The following is a 20143-nucleotide window of genomic DNA, read 5'->3' as shown; positions in this document are numbered from 1 at the left end:
GTTGGCTGCAGCAGCTGGAGAACGCTGTCACAGTCGATCCAGTGGACAAAAAGGAGTCGAGCGCGCTTTCATTAGAAGGAACAGCGGTCGTAAATTTAATTGGACCGAATTTAGTTCTTTAATTCTTAGCGGCTCGTGCCGCGGAAAGGCGAGCCCCCATTGTGTCGCGGGCTCCTCTCCGTAAACCTTAATAACGAGAATAATAGATCCACCTAACACACCTGGTGCTCGCGAAAAAACGGTCTTCCGATTTCGTTGCCAGTCATCTTTATACGATGCTACAATAATACGTAAGATATTCCGTTGAAGTGGATCCCACTTCCAGCAAAACTCCGCATCTTTTCTGATGTTTAGTTTTCTTAGGCCTCGAAGTCATTGAATATTGTTTATCACTAAATCAATTTCAAGGGCCTCTCAGCCCCATAGCCTTTTCTAGGAACAGGTTTTGCACAAATGATGCAGTCGGTTACAGACAGGATAGTTTTCGTAATTGTATAAATACCCATAGCCAGCGTTCGGATCTTCACTAGCATACACATTGTACTTATACTTAACACTAGAACTACCGATAGTTAACACAAAGCTATTTCTACCAAAACCAGTGAAAATCACTGGTCTTTAAAAAATACGTAATAACAGAATATTTTTACATGAAGTAGGAATTTTATAATAAAATTGTAAAACCAGTCAATTTAATTGGTGTGGTAGTTCTAGTGTTAAACTTACTTAAATATATTTCTATTATACTTTCGTCCACGCATTCCATATGCAATATTGTCATATTTTTGGGGTAACAACTATTCATTTATCTTATTGTTAAGATCCGTGTTACCACCTGCGCGAGAAGTGTCAATCTCCAAGTGTCAATTACTTGGGTTGAGGTCTAAAGTTGCTGATGGTTTTGATCTACGATCAACGGTACCTGGGATGGTCGACTCGTCTTAGAATTACCATGTCCTTTGGGGTTTCCCACGACTATCTCGCTTCGATCGTTGAGTGGTTAGCATAAACTTAGTTGCCATTATACAGGTTTGTACGTGATTTAACGCGTCTCGTTGCCTTTTAGCTCTATCGAATCTTCTTGCTATTACACCTTGCTATCGCATTTTGCTATTGCATCGATCATTCTATCGAGAACGCGTTACTTCGCAGCAACGGAGATTAACCGGCGAGGCAAGATCGTTTGTCATCTTTAATGCTCGTCTTCCGTGGTTACCGTGGATGTAGCATTGCAGGAGATAAATCTTGCTGCTTGCCATTTTTCATTATTCTCGGACTCGAGAAGGGAATTTCGGAAAAAAACAGTTGCTTGTTATTCATCTGACGGTAATTCAGAATTTCGAGAAGACTTGGTATCGTTTTGCCTGTTCTCAAGAAGTAATTTCCAAGCATGATCCTAATATTTCATTATCAAAGATACAAGCTGTCAGAACCGATGTTTCGCGCGGATAATTTATCATTCTTGTTTAGAGTTGTTCGTCTTGAACACCTACGCTGGTCTCGTTGAATACGAAGCTGACAGCTACTCGAGTAAACGAAACTTGAACGTCATCTTACAGACTTTTTTGCTACCTTATATTTCACAATATTTCACGAATATCGAGATTAAAGTGAAAACCGGAGCAGCTCGAGTTTGACAACATTCTTCTGTCCACTGATCCTTCCGTAAAGAGGATTTCTTCGTGATAATGGCTTATCAAACTTGTCTGTCGTAGTTTTTGCGCCAACTCGTGGAAACTTTTTGCGTTAGGGTAGACTTTAAAAGTCGCTAGAGATCGAAGTTGTCGGTGGCTACACGTTCCCGGAGATATTACAATTTTATTCATTCGCGAGATTCGAGTGCTTTACACGGAAGAAACAATGGAATTTCGACTCGTGAAACCGGACAATCGTTGCTCCTCGCTGCTCAAACTGAAAAGCTGGCGATCGCACGAAACGTCTGCTATGTTTGTGTAACATTTGTTAACGTTTTCTAAGGTTCAGTCGAATTACTTTTAAGGACCGCGAATTTGTCCGACAAATATGTAGAGGTTTATGTGTAGAGGATGGTTGGTCGGTGAGGTTTAATGAACGAGATTGCTCGTTGTTGAAACCATCGAATATATTTAAAATGATAAATTAGTATACAGATAATGTTCGCAAAGATGCTCGTACTAACCGATTCGCTGAGGCAGTGTATAAGTCGTAAAATAAGATCGCTAATGACTCGTTAATTAGATCGCTGATAATTCGTTGATAACTGGTTGATAACTGGTTGATAACTGATCGACAACTGACTGTAACTCATTTCCTTGCGATCGCGTCCGCTTATTTATACTGGTCGAGGAAGAGTCGGAAATTTCAAATTCGTCTTTGTTCGACGGTTGCACGTAGCGGCGACATTGTTTTGCCCGCAGTTTATTTATTCTTACATTGCGTGTGTCCTAACGATCTTGATATTCCGAGGCAAAACAACAACATGATTTGAATTGTCCTCTAACTCATGTGCCGCTACAAATATTTCGACGCAAACATTGCTCGTAATCTGCATTGGAATAGCTGGTCGAACGATTCGCGAAATTCTCGATACACAGGATATTACGGGAACAGACGGGAACCAGATGTCCGCTCATCCTTACTGCGTACACTCAATAGCCTTAAGGATCCATCGTAAATCTCAGGAATTTGCTAGCTAAGGTTCTACAGACCGAACAAATATCTTTGTTTCTAAAGCATTTTCTGTAGATTATTGTCTACTACAGCTTGACACGGGAAAGTTAGGTTTTCTCACTTACGATGCTTCCCACTAGCAACTTTCTATCGAGGGTGGCTAGGACCCTTCCGAGTCCACCAACCCTCGTTTATCGAATCAGAAGCAATGTATACTGCCCTCACTTTCCTGACCAAAAATGTCATGAACAAATCCGATGATCCCGTGCGCTAGACACATCCATCGTTAGCTTTCTTCTGATCCAGTATCGTCACTGTATTTTACTTATTCTACAACGTTAGAATAATCAACATGTCAGTACCGGGTTAGTTCATTTTCTGTCTTTTCCCTTATTGCCACGTCAACTATAACAAAACTCTAAGAGCCTTGCTCGATCACCAACGAATATTCTGCCAACAAGTATCGCATCTCTATACGCTAAATCATTGTCGACGATATACAGGGTGGTTGGTAACTGGTGGTACAAGCGGTAAGGGGGCGATTCTACGCGAAAAAAGAAGTCGAAAATATAGAATAAAAATTTTTCGTTTGAGACTTTGTTTCCGAGAAAATCGACTTTGAATTTTCGCTCGGTACGCGTGAGGTACGTTATAACGGATCTCACTGTAGATCGTTGTTTCGATGGAAAAATTAAAAACAAAAAATAAAAAAAAAATTTGTATTCTATATTTTCGACTTCTTTTTTCGCGTAGAATCACCCCCTTTCCGTTCGTACCACCAGTTACCAACCACCCTGTATATCATAAGCAACGGTATAACTTAAGTGTTAAAAATATAAATTTTATAACCCTGTTAATCGCTAATCGTTACCCTCTCAAACACCTCTATTATCTTAACGGAAATCAGGGGATCGATCAACTCGTGGTGTCGATTTTTATAATCGTAACGGGAATTTACGACTCCCGTTGACGTGTTTTTTCGTGATTTCGTCTCCCCGCGATTGGTCGAAAATACACAGGGAACAATCGGAGGAAATACAAGACAGACTGGACTTGAAATCGGAAGATAAGGTAAACGAGAAGCTTTTGAGAATAAAAGAGCGAAATGGAGCATGTAGTGGTCCGGTTTCGAAGCTGTATTTCAGAATTGGAGTCCGTAAGAGGATTCTACGATAAAGGGATTCGCCGTCTGGCCGCGGGGAAATAAAAATAAATAGTTTCGTTTAACGACGAGTCGATCGGCTTTCGACCGTCTGCTCTCGCCTTTTCTCTAGCTTGTCTCGCTTTTTGTCCGGATATCGAAACGCTCGTAACAATAAAAGAGAGAAAAGAGGCAAACCAGCCGTTTGTCGCTGCAACGTCGTTGAATTATCGCCGATGATAAATCGTGAGTGCATTTTTCAAACTCGATACAGTCGAATGTTAAATTTCCGCGAGTGGCCGAGGTATTGTGTGTGGTTAAGCTAAAAGCATAAAATTCGCCATGTAACCCGTTCGACCTGATCGATCATCTGGAGTTCGCGTTGAAACCAGTGCCGCCCTATCTGTTCTCGATTACACGATCGACCCTCGTTGAGCCTTCGTTGTACCGCGATGTCGATTCCAAACATCGTGAACGGCCTATGGCGCCCAATACGTAGCAAATTGAACCGTATAGCTATAGAAAGGAAAGAAAAATGGTTATTCGTTGAGAAAATCATTGGAGCTTGCAGGACAAACTTGTAGAAAGATGGTTGGAACCAAACCTAGATATTTATTCGATCAGATAATACGTAGTTACTTCTACTAACCGAGACACAGCCACTCATTCTGCAAACTTTACCGCTATATAAACTTTCTGCTTCGCGTTAAACGAAGTCAAGGAGTTAATCGAAAATACATCTTAGACTCTGAAATTTTCAACGACCTATACTAACCTATATTCCGCTAAGTTCTCCAACTTTTCTTGTCCAAGCTTTGCTAGCACGAGTCTCTCGTACCATTCGTTCTCTCCAATGAGCGGCTATCTACACATAAAGAGGATCATAAAAAGGACCGTACGTTTATCCTTATTACCGCAGCCGATCCAAGAACTCTTTAGTACTACCTGTTAAACTCTAAACGAGTTTAAGCAATCTCCGATCCAGTCTTGCCGCAAGATTCAACGAAACCGATTTATCGAGCCTACGATAAACGTCGGTTTAAGTCTAAAACAGAGGATTTCATTCGAAACGCGTGCGATTCGCTTCATCCATTGGACTTGGACAGAAGCACGTGTCGCGGACGAGAACACGTCCTAAGGACAATCCTTCGTTGCGATCAACGATGAAAGCCATACACGTTGTTCGATCGTTCAATTACGAGCAAGAGAAATCAAAGCGTCGTCCGTTTGCACGCCACGTATACGATCGAGCTGAATCTTGTTTGTCGAGAGAACTGCTGTGCCATTACGACGTATTTCCAATGACTACTGCACACCGATCGCTTTGATTCACGAATCTTCTCCGAACAAACAACATTCTTCGTCCCGTTTCTTTGCCTCGACTTCCGTGGCCAGCATCTTTCCTTTCGAATGGAGATCTTTTTTTTCAGAAAAATTGATTTCTCAGGAAAATAGCTGTGGAAGATCGAGAAGCTACCGACTCTGCGATTCGTTCACTCAAGAAATGCAAATATCAGAACTTGTTGAAAGTTTTGGCTGGAAATTTGAAGATCCAGCCAATGGATGCGTGGAGGGATGGGAATGTTATAAACGAGAACGAGAAATGAAACGAGTTTCTACACAAGTTTCCCGTTTAAACTACACGCGAATGTATAAATGTGAAATCGAATTTAAATCGAAAGCCTTCTCGCCCTCCGCTCTGGTTTGTTGTACCAATGATCGATTCTTCGTCGATATATTCTTTATCCGCGATAATTTGTCGATGAAAGTGACCAATTAGACTTTGCCGATTCCGACTCGAAGGTATCGTCTTTTTTTTCGATTTACGTTAATTACTCAGTCGAGGCTTGATCCGATATCGCTCGACCCGATATTACGATCGCCTCGTGCCAAGGCAATAAATCGCGGCCGCGTTTCGGCCCGCGTTTCACGAAGGGAACGGGGAATTTGACTTTTTTTTAGCTCAAAATGCATGAGATTTTCCCCTATTGGCCATGTTCCATTCACGTTGGACGTTTCGAGGATCAGATCCTCGAAGAGGAGAAAAATCCGTATCGTTTAATCGCACGAAGCAAACGTTGGGAAAATGGATCGAGGTGTCAGCGAGTTGAAAATTAAAGTAGTGAAAATCAGTATCGTTCCTTTAGTCTCGCAACTAATAAAATTAAATTACAACACGGAAGAATACAACGAATCGTTTTAAATAGCAAACACAGAGCACATTTTCGTGAAAAATAACGGTGGTTCTTTGCACTTTTCGTTGGATTTTTCATTTTAAAATCTCGTAGAGACCCAGTGATCGTTCTCGGCGTAACTCGTGGTGGCTTGGTACCATCGCGTGAGAGAAACAAGCTAGAGACAAAATTCGTACGTTGCTAAAGCGCAAAGAGCGTACAAAGAGCGAGATGTACTGGAAATCACGCGGACCAGAAAGGGCGCGGGTAATGTGTTTACTATTCGAAGTAGTCGTTGTATTCTCTGGGTATAGCGGGCACATTCGCGTTGTTCGAACGTTGCGAATGCTTGAAATCGTGCATGAGCCTGTCGTTTGTTCGAAATGCTCCAACCAGTCGCGAAATGTTTGTACACGTGGAACTCGACGGTTCTTCGAACGAGCAGTTTTCTAATTTAGCGGATATTTCTTCATAGTGACGATGATGAACGTTTCTTTCACGCGTTCCACGTTTTCGGTCGCAGTGGTCGTTTTTCAGCTCGATTCGACAACGCGAATCGGATGAGATTCTGTCAATAATCGTTTGCTATTTTGCGTCACGGTCGTGTACAACGAATGATTCGCGAAATGCTTAATGCCAATGCATCTGCTCGTGTTGGAATTACCAAACGACTGTAACGAAGACCGGTGATTTAGAAAATACCTTGAACGATATCCCAAAATCCATATTTCAGCCATTTATCGTCGTTTACCTTCGTCGAGGCCAATTTTCCCGAATCGATATTAACAAGCGTCTAAAACGAACGATTCGCGTCCGTAGGGCGCATCTTCGGTCGGACGCGTACCCATGAATCACGAAAGCGGAGAATCAGTGAGCGGAATCCGGTGAAACTTTAATCGTTTCGCAACCGCCCTATGACGGGTCTCTCATCAAACTTTCATCGACGTTCATCCCTATCAGGCCGCGCAGTTGCCATTTAAATAAAAAGTAGGACGTAACTATAGCCGTGGATAGACCGCACGTTCTCGGAATTATTGATAGAAATCGTACTCTTCGCTCTCCACCAATTAGAACGATTGGAAATTTCGAAAGTGCGGCGTCGAAACGTATCGACGTCGTCCCGAAGTGAAAGACGTGCACGACGAGGAGAAAAGTCACGCGATATCCGGTTTACGTACAGGTACCAGCAAACGACGAATTAGATGAAATTTTATTATTGACGAAAAGTGGAAACGGACGAAACGTAACAAACTCGTTTGACAAAGAAAGCGAAAGGAAGAAATAGCCGCGAAAAGAAAGTCTGCTGAAAATAGGCGGAACGTAAACAAAGCTATCTAAAGTAAAGCATCGAAGACACGTAGAGAACAGACTCGAACCGAGAGGACGTAGAAGTAATAAGCACACCGGTGGTAACAACGATAAGCAGCATGAAGCAAGTTCGCCGTGACAAAATGAGAAACTACAGCGTGGTTGGTGAAGAAGCAGAAGCATAGAAAGGTAACGAGGTCCGTGGTGGTGGAGAAAATCGTAGAAGAAAAGCGACGCGTTGGAAGGAAAGCGGCGCCGCGCCGGTGTAAACTGTCGACGGGAGTATAAACCGGGAGCGCGCGAAGCTCGGACGAAGATAGCCAAACGTTCGTTTAACGGGGTCGATAGAGACGGTGGAAACCAGTTCGAATGTCGAAGGAAGGAAGGGTAGAGACCGCGAAACCCGAAGAGAGACGGAGCGAGTGGCGCACGGTAAAGCCATAGGGAGGGAACGAGAAAGAAAAGGATAGAGGGAGAGAGGGAGTTCCTAACGTGGCGTTAGCGAGTGAAGCAGTGGGGTGGCCAGAGTGGGTGACGGGTTAGGTCGGGTGGGTGGCAGAGGTAGCTACCCAGTGGGTAGTAGTAGGTGCGCACCCTACGCGGATACCAGGTGAGTGGGGTAGAGAGAGCAACCAACCCCCGGGACAAAACGCGAAAAACCACTTGTGCGTCTCCATCCTGACGATCGGTGGCGTTCTACGATATCGCTCCACTCCTCCCGTCTGTCTATCGTCCTTCGGTCGTTTGGTTGCTCGTGGTTCGGTCAGTCGGTTGGAGGTTGTCGTTTCGACTTCCACCACTGTCACTCGGGTCTAACGTTCAAAGGCGATCCTTCGCCCGCGTCCAGTTGGAATTCGATCGCGAACCGCGGTAGTGCGACTAACCCGAGGGTTTGGTTCGTCCGCACGAGCAGTATCCGTCTTCTGGATTCGGATCGAACAGTGGGAAGATCGGCGAACGAAATCGTGGAACTCGATTCACGGCGTCTCGAAGGGTGAAACTGTCGATATACGGGAGAGAGGAGACCCAGGCAGCGTGCGATGCGAGGAGCAGCCTTCATCGATCCAGCTTGAACCGGGGGTGAGCTGACACTGGCCGGGATCCTGAACCGCCGATCCAGCCACGTGATCCATCGGGGATCGAGAGCAGCAACCTCGTGTGCGCGTCCGGTCTTTCGAATCTCTTTTCTTTTTACTCGTTTTCTGCCAGTTGGCTTGAGAGAGGCGGGCAGTGGTGTTGCGCGTCAAGGGGAAGCTGGCTTCTTCGGGATGATCTCAGGTGATTCCTTTTCTCTCCTCGTTGCTTCCCGAGGAAACATCTCTCCTTGTCTTTTTTTATGGCAAGTTGGAGATGTTATACGTTACGGATCGATGAGTTCGAGGAGCGTTGAAGACGAGACCCGATGAAAATTTCACGAACTTCCTCGTTCAGGATTTACTTCATCTTTTCGACGTGCATATAAATACGTGTCGGGTGGAAGAAATACGTAGATATAATCTTGCTCGGAACGTCAGATCCTTTTCCTTGGATCGATCGATGATTTATCTCCTTCCTATAACGCGCTCCTGTTTGTTTGTTCGCTTCTCACAATTTTCAACCGAATTTTACGTCAGCGCGATCTAATCCGAGCGACGTGTAATTGGTTAGGCAGATGCGATGCGATTACTTGTTGCTCGTTACGGCGCCCTTTGTTCCCTTGTAATATTCTAAAAACATTTTGCTCGTTTGAGGTTCGCTGGTTTAATTGCTCCACTTTGTTCGCGGTTCTCGTTAATAAAGCAGGCACGAATACAACGCACGAGATCCTCGCGAACAACGCATATCGTTGTCGTTAAAATTAATCGAATCTGGCTTTTCCAGGCCGAATAGGCGCAGGCACGATTCCAGATAGTATGGCCGATATTTTCATCGAATTACGTTCAACAAGTGTTCGTTAAATTTCACTATTATTGTATTAGAGTGTACTTTCTTTTTTACAATAACAAATAAATCGTTATTATGTGTTGGTCGAGAAGAAGTTATAATTCGTATGAAAAGAAAAATACCGAGTTCCCTTCTTCTCTGGTAGATTTAGTCCATTGAGGGAAACGGCGAGCAGCACGCGACAGGCTGTCTACGTTGTTTGGGAAAGTATCTGCGCTCGATATAGGTATTGTATGTGTAAAGCCTCACAGGCGAAATATCGTTTTGCCCGATAAAATCGTGTAACGTGTATGAAATTGATACTGCAGATGGTTGCAGCAGAAACAATATCGCTCCGTTCGTTTATATTGTTAAAAGTTATTGTATCACAGTTCTAAGTTCCTTAAGCTCTTCTTCGATATGGCGTGGATCGTAGATAGTTTTTTCGTCAACTTTTCTTCCTCGATAGTTTGTAATATTTCTCGAGCCCCCGATTGGAAGGCGAAATTGCAACGATACACAGAATGAAATTTATCCGAGCTCGAGCAGTGAAAAAGGAAAAGCAATTCAGCGAGTTCGTTCGTTTCGGAGCAAATAGATTACCGTACAGAAGTCGCACGTTATAAACGCTGGCTGTGGTGTATGCACATTCAAGTTTTACATGTCGATACAATATGACACAAACAGGGTGGGATCAACGTAACGCGTGATCGATCAGTGACGCGTTGATGAAATAACCAGCTAAAGTTGACCCTTTCCGCCGTATCGTATCAATGTCACCCGTTCTACAGATTGATTTTTCCGCCAAAATATTATCGAATAATTTCGATAATATTTGTCTCTTTTCACGTAACGGCGAACATAAAAATATTTGAATTTCTCTTCCTCCGTACGTTGTATTCGATGCGTTGCAATTTTATTTTCCGCCCTACTTTTCTGCTTTGCTTCAACTATATCCACAGGGACCAAAATTATATCGCGTAATCGATCACACCCGGGTGTCATCGAATCAACCGAATGACACAGTTTCCTTGTACCTCGTACCGGGGATTAATTTTTCATCGGAAACACGTGTTCCGTGTATCATCCCATTTTCGTTATTAATTCTCCGCTTGTACCGATGCTAACTCAAACTCGGTTCCGTTTATCCAAAAAAATTCCCGGATTCGTTGAAATAAAATCGAACGAATCTACGTTTCGGTCGAACTTCCGAAAGTCTGTTTCAATTCCGTCCATGCGAACTGGACGTCAGTTTACCCTAAGTGGAAAGTTTTCATCGAAACCCGGTGCGCATAAATTAAAAGTTGGTCGAAACGGTGGTAATATGAGAATCGAAAATATCCATGATACCGGAAGCGGCCGGTTGACCCGATTGACCCGGTTGCTTCGTTATACCGTGGCCACTGTTCAATTTTTCCTCAAAGTCGGTCTAAATGAAGATCGATGAGCGTCCCCAAGCGTTCTCGAAAACGGCCGGAAATCCATTCAACTTGCTTGGGAACGCCCCTTCCGTGTTTCACCCTTGGAACAGGTCGATCGAACAATTCCCAGGGAATATAAAAGCAGAAGTTTTCATTGTTTGAACCCCTGCTCTTCTATGCTACCCTCTGTTCCATCGTTTCGCTGGATTTCTTTCGCGAATACGATTATCAACGATCGACGATTAGAAGAAAGAATCGTAGTTGGTGTGTGCCACGCTGATTCGTGTTGTTCGCGTAGCACTCGTGTGTGCATCGGAAAGATTCGTACGAGGATCTTGCGCCTCTGCGAAACCCATGACGTTTTTGTTGGAGTCGTTGTTGCGCCACCGTATCCCGAAGAAGCAAAGCTCGATCGAACGACCATCGTGAAACACACGAACAACAAACAAAGTTTTCTTTGCATTTACGCTTCGTGCCCTCGATTTTATCCGAAGAGAGTTTCGAACAGAATACATAGAACCGCGTAGGAAACACACGATGGGCCAGCGAAACTTTTTCAGATAATACCGTCGAGCCTCCATCAACGATCGTGTGATCAGTCAACAAAGAAAAACCATTGATCTCTACGGACAAAGTGACAAACAGGTAATTTATCTAATCATGTATCGAGCCTGTTATCGTCGCGATGACCAAACAATTTCGTAATTAATTCTCGGTTCGACGTTTGTATCAGTCGATCGTGGAGAAGCCATCGTGAAAGAAGCAGCGGAGAGGATCGGCGAGTTGTCGCGTGGACACGGTGTTACAGCATCGAGCGCGGGAATAGCAACTGTCGTGACGATAAATCGGCACAAGTGCGGGGTTGGATGTTATCGAGGTTGGTGTCGCGCGGGTGAAAAGCGAAGAACCGGTGAACGGAAGAGGACTCGATAAGCGAATCGGAGTAGGGGACTATGAGCAACTCCGGAGCTATTCCTCTGATCTTGGTGAAGAAGGAGCAGCTCGTCGAAGGCAAGTACCGCGTTTAGTCTTTTTCTCATTGTCGCCGGCTCGATTGTGCGATCGGAGCTACGGACAGACGTCCCATTGTCCCCTGGCGGATGTTCCGCTCTTCCAACAGAGGAAATGATATTAGGCCGATCGTTATCGACCGATCGATCGGCCTAGATCCGCGTCACCGAAGTTTCTGCCTGTCTTTTGTTACGATCTTTCGTTTCATTTTTGGTTTGGGTGTATAATAAAATAACAGCGCAGAGAAATTTAGATGTTTTATTTCGATGGATTTTTGTTGGATTATCAAATTGTTGGAATTTTTAATTTAAAGATCGTTCCGAGCACTCTTGCTGTTTTTCGATAGTTAGGATGACCGTGCGAACGCAGACGGTATGGTTATTTTAACCGATAACAGAAACGATACACGAATTTTAGAAGTTCTCTCTCCGCGTGGCTGCCAATTCGTGACGTTTATTTCGCGAAAGTTCGCGTTTGCTCGGAATATCGTGGTTTTCTATCTAAAGCGTTGCTTTGAAAACGAGAAGTTGCAACGTGTAGCTGGCATGAGAATCAGCGTTTTCCGCGGAATTTTCTGTCGTGAGCGCGTCGACGCGAGCCACTCGTGCCAACGCGGCGCCAAAAAACTCTCGCCTATTCACGAGTAACGAAGAAAATCATACTGCTCCATTTTTATATCGAGAGTCTCGTTCATTCTACATTTTCCTACAGCCTTTTCAAAATTCGTCTTCGTTTTCCATCGAACATTTGTAGCTCAGACTATTTGTGTCTCACGCTACAGACGTGTACGAACAGAGGCGCTGTTTTTTCGTTTTTAGCTTACAATCGCGACGTGAATTTTATATTTCGTCTACCCTGGTCGAAAGAAATTTTCAGTCTGACCACGATTTTCTTACTCTACGTAAGAATTCCTGGTCCGATAATTAATCGCTTATTCTACTGGCACGCGCAACATCTCTCGCCGATACGTCCCGCGGCGAAGTTAACGTCGTTCTGTTACTCGTAAATTTCCATCGTGAAAGCAGCTCCTTTACGATTTCTCGCGTTGGACGTTCCTCTGGCAAAGCTGCCAGTTCGCCTGTATGAAAACGCTACAAGCCAACCGACCAATCCCCTACCGATAAGCTTAACGGATTGGCTTTCGACGATTTATCCTCTGTTACGGATGTGTGGGTGTTTTCGTATAAAAATTCGTATACAGTGAAATTGCTCGAAACATCCCTTAGCTCCGTCGAATAGAAACGTTTACGAACCTATTTTCCCCTTTTGTTTCTGTCAACTTGTACGCTCGAGCGTTCGCGTTCGTCATCGGATAAAAACAACGTAAATTTAACGAGGATTTCCACTGGGCGCTAATGAAATTCGGGATTATCCTCTTCTCGATAATCTCGCGCATTGTTTCTGCCAGTGTACGGCCAGGAACAATGGCGAGCTGCTTTTACAGAAATCCTCTTTGGATTACTTGCGCCCAACGTGTCCATGATAATAACGGTAGCTCGTGAAACTCGTCTTGAAGCGAAAACGCGTCGCGTTTTCCTAGAAACTTCCAACAGAGAGAGAATAGATAGTGGTAAAACGATGTTTTTGCCTCGACCAGTGACAGAAAGTCGGTGTAAGAAGGTTTGACACGAGATAATCGATACGCCAAATCGTCGTATATCCTGACGTTCGATTCGCGGATTCCAGGTTTGCCCAGGATTTAGGCTACGAGATTTAAAATTACGCGGTCCGTGGAAAACTTGGGAAAATGATAAAGCTCGCGAATGTTTAAGCAGTTTGGTAAATATGGTAGGTTCTGGGTTAGTTAACGAGGTTTCTTCCTGACATTTATGACTCTTGGAGTTCTCGGAAATGGTAGCTTAAAGTTTGAGGAAGTGGGTTATATCTTTTCCGAAAGATATGCTTCTATCTGGTATGCTATCGGTTTTAAGAAATAAAGGTAGCAACGACGACTCTTTCAAGCTTTAGGACTTTCACCCACAGATTCCAATATCCGAACATCGAGAAGAAGGAGAGAATTAGATCAAAAGAAATGAAATATTTGAAATTACACGTCACTAGAAAGCAATCGAGATTAAACGTATCGTACGCGGAGCGCTCGAATTTCGTTTTCCTTTAAACGATATCGTTTCGTTGGAAGCGGTTTCTCGAGTGTCCTGGTGATTTACACGCCAGCTGATATCTAGAGAGCGTAGAAAACGGCGTATTTTAAACCATCCAGTAGAAGAGAGATACGTTTTCCCGGCCGTAAGTAACCCGAGCTAAGTTAAATCGGTCGATCGTTAATCTTTAAAGCTTCGCCAACCACATTAATGACCGATAGACGAACACCTTTTACGAGCTATAGCGAAGTTTCATTCGAAGGACGAATCGATGAGATACGGAACTTGGCGGAAGTAATGGAGTGATCGTGCTGCTTTTCGTCACGACGGAGGAAATGGCCAGGAAAATTTGAATTACGCGCCCATGGGCTCTTGCAAAATCGCTGATCTTCGATAGGGTGTCCGAGACAAGGACAATAGCAGATAAAAGTAGAAACCATGGAACAAGAAACTAAAGTTATCTAGGAAGAGAGGTAAAAATAAAAAAGGAAACTTGAGAGAAGAAAATAGAGAAGATTTTTCTAAATTACTCCCGGTATACATGGACTGGCAGGTAAAGTCGATAGCTTATTTGCCACAGTGTTAATTCCTTTATCGTAGTCCTTCCATCGACACGAACTTCTTATTAATTCCCCTCTTTTCTCGAGGAAATTATCCTCATTAAAAACTTCACTTCACGTTCGACCGCGCAACTGTCTCTTAAATCTGAAACTTCCTTAACGTCGACGCTCTCCGATCTCATTCCCCTGTTTCGAAATATTCCAATATTGGAACATCTTCATCAAACAGCCGATAGTCGAAGGGCAAATTGCTCGCCAAAACACCACTTTATTCCAGCGTTTCAGTTTAAACGATGATCAGGGACAAAGACATCGTGATTTCTTTGAGCCGCGGATGTCGAGGGTGGCATTAATGCTTAAACGAGCCGCGATTGTCGTCGGATTTCGTTTCGACGATGCTCGGTGCCACGTGTTGCGCGTTTCTCGAACGAAACCGGTCGTACCTTATTGGTAATCCCAAACCCCCTCGTTTCCCGATGTCGCATACGCCGCTGTTCCGTGTTGTTCGACTTCTCGTTTCGAATGCACGCCGGAACAATAGATGTTACGGTTGCGGGACAGTTAATCTCTGACACTCGCCGCGTAACGTGCCGCGGCTGGTAATACACCCGTCAGTTCCTGATTTCCCGCACAACGATTTCCTTCTATTTTTGTCTCGATTCCACCTTCCAGTCGTTCCCTTTGCGTTTACTTCGAAAGTTTATGGTACAATAGAGAATATGTTAAAATCAAGGTCAATGGGAGTATACAATGGGAGTTTTGAAGATAATTCTAATATAATAAAAGTATTACTCTGTCTGTGAAAGGAAAAATATGAAATACGTACCACTCGATGGCGAAAACATTCGAGTCCGGCACTGCAGTCTTCGATCTTCGGTTCGTTTGCGCCCTGCTTTTTCCCATTGACTACGCAGTAGATCGAGTGGAGATTCGCGAGATGTGAACATCAAATTTCACGCTGGAACGTTAAACCTCTGTAAAGACAGAGACCGTAAAGATCGACGCTGCAGGATTTCTGGTCGCTGGACTCTTAATTCGACTCGTTTAAACGGCAAAATGTAGGAATGTCCTGTAAACGACCGACGAGGGAACAACGACAATATGACACGAGGGAACTACGATCCGTTGTCCCTCTTTCGTTCCGTGTTTCTCATATTTTCAACCCCTGCCTGTATCCCTGCGGACAATTTTTCTGTTATGTTCGTAACCCACTTTTTCCGCAACCGGAACAAAGCCACGCGTAAAGTGACGTCGATGGTGTATGCCAAGGGAAGCTTTTAATATCAAACGCAAGCTCCGACTTTGTAGCTTGTTGCGTCGAATGCTTCGACTGGTACTATTCTTAAATGTTATTAGGTCCTCTGGAAGATTTAAAAATTGAAACATTCTCGTCCGATATTAAATTCGACGTCCATTCTACGCTGTATCTATAAAAATATATTAACGATACAGTTAACGATACAGCCTTATTTTTTTTTCCAGTATGTAGAATTGATTTTAATAGCTTAAATGTACGAATAGAATATCGTTCGCGAACAAATAAAAATACGCAAGCTCTTGCTCGCGCGGATATTCGTCATTTCGCTGTTTTGCACCCCCGTGACTGGTCTGTGGCTTACGACAACCTAGTTTTTAGACTGAGCCAACGAGGCACGTTGATGAAGTGACGTTTGTGAAACCGCGATATAATGAGGCCGAGATTTCAAGTGTCACCGGCAGCCTTTTCGAAGCGGTTCGCTGAAATATACCCGATTCTGAGTGGGTCGTTCGTTAACGACTGAAACTTTCCCCTTTCTCCGCCTTCATTTCTACCTTCATTCTGTTTGCCTTTTCTTCTTGTCCCTCTCCTCTCTCTCTCTCTGCCTCTCTTCCTCTTATTCTCATTTTTCCTTATTTCACTCGCAAGAATCTCAAGATTCTATTGAGAATGTGCTTTCAAATTTGAATTCATTGATCGTCGATATTCCATTTTAAACAAAGTAGTAGGATAATATATTTTAATTGCCTAATTATGAGAACGAAGGATGATATTATTTACCGGAATCAATTTACATGGAATATGATATCGAGCATGGACGAACAATCGGGAATAATTTGGTACAATCGATTCGTCGCCACCATTCAATTCGAAACTCGATTTACTTAATCGCCTTTGCTGGACGTAAATTCCCGCGCAGGTATTTGCCTTTGAATTTTCAGTCCTCCATTAGCCTAACAAGTCCACGAAACGTTGCGCATTCCGCTGCGCCGTCGATGCAGCTTCACCTCGTGCAAACACGAATCTACGTCCCGTTGAGTCGTTGGTTGCATTTTGCCAAACGTAAACGTCGACGACTGGCAATTGCATGGAAAGTTGTTTACACGGGGATTCGCGAATGGGAATAATTAAAATAGGAAGATGTAAATTTTCTTCGTTTCTTCGTTTCTTCGTAATGCAATTTTTTATTAATTAATTAATTCGTTGTTTTATATTATATTAGATTTTATTTGTGTTGAAGTAATTACTTCAAGAAAAACTCTATATTTTTATTTATGTAATTATATCCGTGTCCTGGAGACCGCTATTACGCAGAAAATCAAATTTAGTGAAACAAAGATATTCTAAATAAGGAGAGGTCCATATCATTGTGCCCTCGAATATAAATTATAATTTGGGTTACAAGGTCTAGGAACAAAGAAACTAATAAATAGATTTCTATTTATGTTCCTTGTAGCTTTTAACTACAGCCATAGGGTTAACTTTTTTAGTAATTTCCTTTTGCTGTAAATATATGAACGTGCTCTCTATCGATTCTATTGTATTGTAACACTAAGAGAGTAAGGATCTGGATCGGCATAAACTTACACTTATATGCCTTTATTTATTTAAATATATTTTTCTATTACAAATTCATCCACTCGTTTTCCCATCAGTCAATCTCAACAATATGAAAAATTCTGATAAACGTGAAAGGTTGGAAAGTACTTCGTCAAATTTAGATTTTAAAGAGCACAGGAATCGAGAATAGACTACGATTTGCTTACGATTGATTACCATTTGAGGTAATAACGAAGGCAATATTTTGAAATTTAAGTCACAATGCGAACGTCGTTTTTAAAAAGCTGACCAGCCAAGTTTTTAGGGATAAAACGTGTTCCACGGCGATCAACGTAGCGCGCTAGATTAATGAACAGTCATAAACGATCGACATCGCACGTGTATTTCGTCGATGTCGCGATAAGTGGCTGGCAAATTAATTAAATTCGACTGCAATCGATAGTTGCAGCTGACGTAGCGAGCGAATGATTCCCGTGTCGCGATTATATCGGCCCTCGAAGCAGCTTGAAACGCATCGATATTCGATTCGGCCCGTCAGAATATTTACGTTCTGCACGTTTGTCAAATTCTATTACAATATATAACGCGATTTATATATCTCGCAGTTTATTAATAGCTTAATTACGATCGAAGAAAGCATTGTACAACGCCACTAATGGGCTTTACAAATACCTTCTATTGAAATTATCTCCGTTTCAGTTGGTAACATTTTTCCAAACAAGTTTCCATAATACCCTAATTCGATGTTCACTGTAACGCGAGCGAATGAACCAATCGGTCTTTTAAACCAATTAGTCCATTTTCAACGTTCTGGCGTTCCATTCGCTAAAACCACAGAACGTCGCGCGGGTTAAATCGCTATCAAAACGCTGGAAACATTAATAATGTCAACAAAGAGCCAATTTCTGACTCCGCGTAATTATTACAAGCCGTACAACTCGTCCTGTATTTTCCATCTTTAATCGGGCGAAGATCCTTTGTCGTCCGCGTTAATGTCCCCTTGAAACCGCGTGTGCCATTTTATATAACAACCTGAACAGTTGGCAAATTGATTAGATTCAGCTTGCGACCTGTAATTACCTGCGAGACGCGTTCACGGAAACGTGGCACAGGTAGCCCAGAGTTGGAAAGATCAAACGGAGAATTGAATTTGATCGGCGGTCGCTTTGATACCGGTCTCGTAGAAATCCAGCACGAGAGAGTATGGCGGGAAACGAGGCAATAAACATTGACGAGCGAGGCTCGAATTAATTAATCACAGTTACGGTGGCCAGCTGCGATCGACGGTGAACCGCGAATGCGATCCTACCAATTATATAACGTGGAGCAGTCGAAACCTAACGCCGTGCGCGTGGACATTTGCGATCCAATAAACGGCCACTATGATGTATTAGGCTATTACGAGGCAATGAAAACGAATCGAGTTTCGTTCGACGATGAACGAAACTAGAGATTTCTTGGAGATTCTTGGAGATTCGTTCGAGGTAGGATATGAAGAAATAGTTATTGACACTGAAATGGCGATCTGACTGAAGAAATTCTCCTTTTCCAATAATTCCTCGGAACGTGGCGCCAAAGGAGGACGATAGTACTAAATTGTTCCGCAAAGACTTTCTCCGCGAGAAGGGAAAAGGAAGAATTATCTAGCAGCTTTGAAAGTTTCAAAGGAACTAGCGATTTCTATGGCGATCTGTCTTTAAACGAGCTCCTTGACATCCGTTGGCAGCAGTCTGTCGAGGAGATCAGGAATGCTGCAAGTATTTGGCAAATGGTCGGAATTTCACGGCAGAGTTGTCGCGATTCCGCCGAGCGAGAACACTTTCGCAGCCGTTTTACGCTGTCATCGAAACGGCCTGTTGTCATCGGGATAAAACGACGAAATTAAATTCCGTGAAAGCGAGCGGGGACGATCTCGTCCCGAGGAAACGGTTCGTCGACGAAACTTTCTATCGTCGCATATAACGAGATGACCGTGACCGTTCGTGGACAATTGGTTCGGAGACATTTGCAAATGAAATTGGACTATCTTGGAGCGACTGAAATATTCAACTTTTCAAACAAGTACTGGGAAAGTTGAGCTCCAGATGTAGAGGTATATTAATCATAAGAGACAGTTTCTCGTACTGTTTGTTTCACGAGCTAATCGTCGCGTGACCGATCTATTACTTCTCTCGCATTAACCTTTAAACAGCCAACGATAAGGAACGTCATCGATCAAGTTGCGCTGTCATTGCTCTAACAGACTCGTCTGCCGGTCTTTAGCTGATCTAAAATTTATTAAACTGTCTCGAGGAATTATTCATTCGCTCGTTCGTGGAATCGTCTGGTCGCATTTTTCGCTCGTTTACAAGTTCGTGGTTATCGCGTTTCTGCATTAAGTAAATATACAAAGGCAGAGAAAAGCTAATTAATCTTCGACAGTCGCACGAAGAACTTCATACAGTGACTTACAAGTAAACTAGGAAGATCTAGAAGTTTTAGAGATCTCGCAAATTGAAACAGTTTCTCGAGTAACAATTAACGTTCGCTTTGTATTATTCGCTTGGATTATTTCATCGAGGTGTTCGGCGCATCCACGAATATTTCCGGAGAAATTAGTCACCGAAATAAAATATTGGGTCGGCAACTAAGTGATCGCGGATTTTGTCAATACCATCTAATGAAAAAATCCGCAATCACTCAGTTGCCAATCCAATATATCGCGACCCGAATTTATTTATTCGACACCTTGGCTTCCACTGTATTTGACTCTGATACGCTTGTTCTCTATCCGATAATACCTATGTACTGAAATTGGTTACATCACGGGACAATACACGCAAAAGTTTAATACTGTTCAGATTACGACTGATACGTGGATGACGTAGGTTGTATCGATCAAATTTTACGCGAATATCAGTGTGTACGTGGTTCGTACGTAAACCGGTATGAAACGATGTAAAGAATATCTCGTACGATTCATCGACATTAAAGTATCTATTTCTTTTACGAATCGTTGCATCGAGATTGCTTTCACGAAGAGAGAAAAATATTGTTCTGATCGAGAGAAGAACGAGT

The 20143-nt window shown here is 43.1% G+C and overlaps 1 protein-coding gene across 5 annotated transcripts in view; it reads left to right on the top strand.

Moving 5' to 3' along the window:
• The window catches only part of kcc (solute carrier family 12 member kcc), a 100647-nt gene that overhangs the window by 23378 nt on the left and 57126 nt on the right, over positions 1 to 20143 (top strand). Inside the window, exons 1-3 of one of the 5 annotated variants that reach the window (XM_033328996.2) lie at positions 7509 to 8352; positions 11156 to 11240; positions 11329 to 11606. The exons of 3 other annotated variants lie outside the window; for them this stretch is intronic. In XM_033328996.2, coding sequence (XP_033184887.1) covers positions 11549 to 11606 — 58 coding nt within the window. In that variant the 5' untranslated portion in view covers positions 7509 to 8352; positions 11156 to 11240; positions 11329 to 11548. Of the gene's footprint in view, positions 1 to 7508; positions 8353 to 11155; positions 11241 to 11328; positions 11607 to 20143 lie in introns of those variants that run through there. One more of the 5 variants, XM_033329014.2, reaches the window with a different exon arrangement.

Source organism: Bombus vancouverensis, chromosome 14 (genome assembly GCF_051014615.1).
Source record: "Bombus vancouverensis nearcticus chromosome 14, iyBomVanc1_principal, whole genome shotgun sequence".
Lineage (NCBI taxonomy): Eukaryota > Metazoa > Arthropoda > Insecta > Hymenoptera > Apidae > Bombus > Bombus vancouverensis.
The sequence above is the reverse complement of the archived record's forward strand: the minus strand, read 5'-3'. Positions and strand labels throughout refer to the sequence as shown.